Source organism: Littorina saxatilis, linkage group LG13, assembly GCF_037325665.1.
Source record: "Littorina saxatilis isolate snail1 linkage group LG13, US_GU_Lsax_2.0, whole genome shotgun sequence".
Lineage (NCBI taxonomy): Eukaryota > Metazoa > Mollusca > Gastropoda > Littorinimorpha > Littorinidae > Littorina > Littorina saxatilis.
In genome coordinates this window covers 6,775,442-6,780,441 of record NC_090257.1, presented here as the reverse complement: position 1 = coordinate 6,780,441, position 5,000 = coordinate 6,775,442, and the positions used below count along the sequence as shown (strand labels likewise).

General features: G+C 42.7%; 1 protein-coding gene across 11 annotated transcripts in view; it reads left to right on the top strand.

Moving 5' to 3' along the window:
• Positions 1-5,000, top strand: part of LOC138946354 (metalloprotease mig-17-like) — a 60,845-nt gene that overhangs the window by 12,875 nt on the left and 42,970 nt on the right. For 9 of the 11 annotated variants that reach the window (XR_011449242.1, XR_011449241.1, XM_070317922.1 and 6 more), the window contains exons 11-13: positions 1,835-1,892; positions 2,373-2,528; positions 4,569-4,682. Coding sequence is in view for 9 of the 11 variants with exons in the window: in XM_070317922.1 (XP_070174023.1) it covers positions 1,835-1,892; positions 2,373-2,528; positions 4,569-4,682 (328 nt within the window). In the remaining 2 variants the exon portion in view is untranslated. The remainder of the gene's footprint in view (positions 1-1,834; positions 1,893-2,372; positions 2,529-4,568; positions 4,683-5,000) is intronic. The other 2 variants (XM_070317927.1, XM_070317928.1) reach the window with 1 other exon arrangement.

Below are 5,000 nucleotides of genomic sequence, written 5' to 3'. Positions count from 1 at the left end.
AGACAGACAGAGAGACAGACAGAGAGACAGAGAGAGAGAGGGGTAGGGGGCGGACAGAGGAACAGGGATAGAGAGACACGGACGGACAGAGATGTGGATGAACAGGTCGAAGGACGTAGAATCAGAGACTGTAGAGTTTACAGTCTGAGAGAGAGAGAGAGAGAGAGAGAGAGAGAGAGAGAGAGAGAGAGAGAGAGAGAGAGAGAGAGAGAGAGAAAGAGAGAGAGAGAAAGACATAGTGAGAGAGAGAGACACACACAGACAGAGAGAGAGAGAGAGATGTGGATGGATGGATGGAAGGACGGACGGACAGAGATGTGGATGGACAGGTCGAAGGACGTAGAATCAGAGACTGTAGAGTTCACAGTCTGAAGGAGAGAGAGAGAGAGAGAGAGAGAGAGAGAGAGAGAGAGAGAGAGAGAGAGAGAGAGAGAGAGAGAGAGAGAGAGAGAGAGAGAGAGAGAGAGAGAGAGAAAGACATAGTGAGAGAGAGAGACGGACAGACAGAGAGACAAACAGACAGAGAGAGAGAGAGATGTGGATGGATGGATGGAAGGACGTAGAACCAGAGACGCAGGGGTACACAGTCGCGGTGTACTCTACTCGGGTAAGAATGGAACCACAGAGAGTAAATCATATAAAAAATTGTGTTTGTTTGTTTGTTTGCTTAACGCCCAGCCGACCACGAAGGGCCATATCAGGGCGGTGCTGCTTTGACATTTAACGTGCGCCACACACAAGACAGAAGTCGCGGCACAGGCTTCATGTCTCACCCAGTCACATTATTCTGACACCGGACCAACCAGTCCTAGTACTAACCCCATAATGCCAGACGCCAGGCGGAGCAGCCACTAGATTGCCAATTTTAAAGTCTTAGGTATGACCCGGCCGGGGTTCGAACCCACGACCTCCCGCTCACTGGGCGGACGCCTTACCACTAGGCCACCGTGTTGTGGTACCATATACATATTACGATGCCAACAGAGTTACCAACAGAGCGCGTGGACATGTGGCAATAGTTGCAACAACGGGATAATTAAGGGATGAAAGTTCAAATAAATAAAAGTTAAAATAGATTGTAAAGAAACAGGACACAACAATAACATGTGGATTTTTAACTACATTTGTATGTGTAAATATGTTTCACGGACAGGCTTACGCGCGCCTGAGGCAATTTTCCAATTTAATTGTCAGTAATGTATGACGGGCGCAGTGGCGTGGTGGTAAGACGTCGGCCTCTTAATCGGGAGGTCGTGAGTTCGAATCCCGGTCGCTGCCGCCTGGTGGGTTAAGAGTGGAGATTTTTCCGATCTCCCAGGTCAACTTATGTGCAGACCTGCTAGTGACTTAACCCCCTTCGTGTGTACACGCAAGCACAAGCCCAAGTGCGCACGGAAAAGATCCTGTAATCCATGTCAGAGTTCGGTTGGTTATGGAAACACGAATACCCAGCATGCCTTCTCAACGAAAGCGGAGTGAAGCTGACTATGCTCTCAGAGTATAGTGTGGGGAACCCAAATGGGCAAACGAGCTCACACGTAACCAGACAATTCTGGAACGCTGAAGAAGAAGTAATGTATGAACATCGTGTACGAATGTGTGAATATCGTGTGAACAGTACCTGTGGTGATTTTCGTCCGTATGGTTAATTGTTTTATGTAGGTTGTACATTTAATTGTTCTATTCTGTATGTGTTCTTTTGTAAAGGGCCTAGAGCCATAGGTATAGGCACTTAGAAATGTCCACTTATTATTATTATTATTATTATTGTAAAACGGTTGTTATCGTTTATTGATATTGTTTTACTACTAGCTATTCTTGTTCAACCTTTCAGAGATGTTCTCTGGGTCAATGTGTGAATGATACCAGACTGTCCACTGGCACAGCCACAGGTAAGAATATGTTGTGTCTGTAGACCAATGATTGCCATTCGCCCATTTTAATGAGGGTGTAGAATCCGCACCGGCAGCTCCTTGTTTTCTTTTTACCCGCACAATATTTTTTTGAGAGGAATTCGAATTGGTTTTTTGTGTGTATAAATCTTACATCCTAACGATGAGAGTGCGTAGTCTTTGGTTAATAGTAATTTTATTAGTTAATACATATATGTATTTAAATGTTTAAATGTTGTAGTGTCTCGTCTGTTTTATTCACCAAAACTGTAATTTCTCATGCTTGAGTTTATAAAGTTAATTTGATGTGATTTGATGACAGATGTGATTTGATGACAGATGTGATTTGATGAGAGATGCGATTTGATGTGATTTGATTTACACCACCACTGTAATTTCTAATGCTTTAGATAATAGAGTTAAGTTGATGTGATTTGATTTGATTTGATGTAGTTTGATTTGATTGGATCGTTTTGACAGACGAGTGCCCATTGGGTGACTCCCCGGCACCGCTGAGCTACCTCGACAACCAGCAGTGTAGCCAGGCTATCGCTAATTTCTCTGGTCACTGCTACGATAACATTACCTCCCAACGCTGCTGCAAGTCTTGTGAAAGTGTCAAGACCGACCAAAACGGTATGCATATGTGGGGTTCGAATCTGTTGCAAAGAAATTCGCAGAAGATCTTGCGAAACTACCAAGACTGACCAAACAGGTAAAACAGGATCTAAAATATTGCAAAAACAAATCAATCAGCTGCTGATTGCGTGAAGTTGCCAAAACTGACCTGGAAATAAAGGGGGGGGGGGAATTCCTTTTTTTTATCTGCTGCAGATCTTTTGAATCTGAAAAGAGAGACCAAATAGAAAGGGCATATTATATGAAATAGAAATAGTGCAACAAAATTGTTCAACAGTTTATTATGTCAACAATTTTCACAGAAGAAAGAAAAAAACATCGTGTGAATGAAACATAAATGTCATTGAAAATAAATCCAAACCAAAGAAGAAAATAGAGTTGGCACAGAACATTCTATTTTGTGATCATAAATCATTGGTGTGAGTAATTTAATTTAAAATAAAATTATTCGAATTGTAAAGCGCGTGGAGCTGGAGCTGTTATCGGGACTTGCGCTATAGAAAACTTATTTATTATAACTATTATAACTAATGTGTCTACCCCCCGCGGGTTAGGGGGAGTCCCATATTGGTTGGGACGAGAAAGAATTTACCCGATGCTCCCCAGCATGTCGTAAGAGGCGACTAACGGATTCTGTTTCTCCTTTTACCCTTGTTAAGTGTTTCTTGTATAGAATATAGTCAATGTTTGTAAAGATTTTAGTCAAGCAGTATGTAAGAAATGTTAAGTCCTTTGTACTGGAAACTTGCATTCTCCCAGTAAGGTCATATATTGTACTACGTTGCAAGCCCCTGGAGCACATTTTTGATTAGTGCTTTTGTGAACAAGAAACAATTGACAAGTGGCTCTATCCCATCACCCCCCTTCCCTCCGTCGCGATATAACCTTGAACGGTTGAAAACGACGTTAAACACCAAATAAAGAAAGACTAATGTGTCTAATGTTATCCTACCAAAACTCAGTTTTGCATTGAAAACCGGATTTTCTCCATTTGTTATGAAACAAATACTCGTTGCAGGAAGATCTACTGCACAAAGAAAATGTGTGAAGGAAGCCCGTATTCTGGGCTCAGTGTTAATAATTATTTGTTAATAAAGTTGGTGCAACTTGCTGTATGATGAGATTAAATATCATCAGACGAAATTATTCACATTCACCTGCAGGGGCGGAGCAGTTAAGCCAGAGGGTGGGGGGGGGGTACAACTTGGGGTCCCCTGAAGCTGAAGAATTTTAGCTATTCTATAAACAATGTGTGGCTTATCCTTGATTTTAAACAAGATCAACTGGTGTCAGCAGCCACTCATTATTTCTTTTAAAGAAAATTAATGTTGTTTTTTCACAGACAGAAAAACAACTCTTTTTCTTTCTTTTTTGGACAGCCGGCGGGGGGGGGGCGGGCGGGTCCGGAACCCCTGTAACCCCTCCCCCCCCCCTCCCCCCGCCCTCATCCGCCCCTGACCTGACAATCCTAAAATCTTTCTTATTTGGGACCTTACGTTTTTGTCGGGCACTCTCATTTGAGCGGTGGACTTGTGATCCTGTGGAAGAAATCTTTGAGCCGAGAAGTGTGCCAGATTGCCAAGTTAAGTGCCTTCAACGGCAGAAACATATGTTTGAATAGAATGGAGTTTTTAATTGGGGTACAACATTCTTCGCAATAATTTGCGTGGGCATGTGGCTAACACTTTTGCTCGTCTTTGGTTTTACTTGCCAGAAAGGAAGAAAGAATCACTACAGAGAAACATTTGCAGGATGAAATACATGTAAGGCCAAAACAAAAATATATGTTGGTTTTAGGGTAACGTGACCCAAAAAAAATGGGGTCGGTTGGTGGTTTTTTTTATTTTTTTATTTTTTTTTTAATCGATTTTAAAGAAGGTTACTTCCCTTAGTCTCGGAATGGTTCACAAAATGTGCCAAACGTTTTTGGTTTTTTTGAGAAATGAAAAAAATGTTTTAGGGTCGGCGGGTAAAAATAGGGTCGGTCAAACCAACAGATATTTTTGTTTGGCCTAATAAACAGTTATTTTTACCTAGACTGCGTCTACGGCGACCGTTCCAAGTGGTGCATTGGTCGAAACGCGTATGACTGTTACACCAACTCGGAACTGTGCTGTGGTACTTGCAAGACATTTGAGACGGGTACACAAGGTAAGATACACGCGTGCGTGCTTACGTGTGTGTGTGTGTGTGTGTGTGTGCGCGCGTGAGTGTGTTTGTGTGTGTGTGTGGTTATGTGTGTATGTGTGTGTACGCGCATGCGTGTGTATATGTGTGTGTGTGTATGTGCGTGTGTATGTGTGTGTGTGTGTGTGTACGTGAGTGTGTGTGTTTGCGTGTGTGTATGTATGTGTGTGTGTGCGTGAGTGTGTGTGTGTGTGTGTGTGTGTGTGTTTGTGTGTGTTTGAGTGTGTGTGCGAGTGTGTGTGTTTACGTGTGTGTATGTGTGTGTGTTTGCGTGTGTGTATG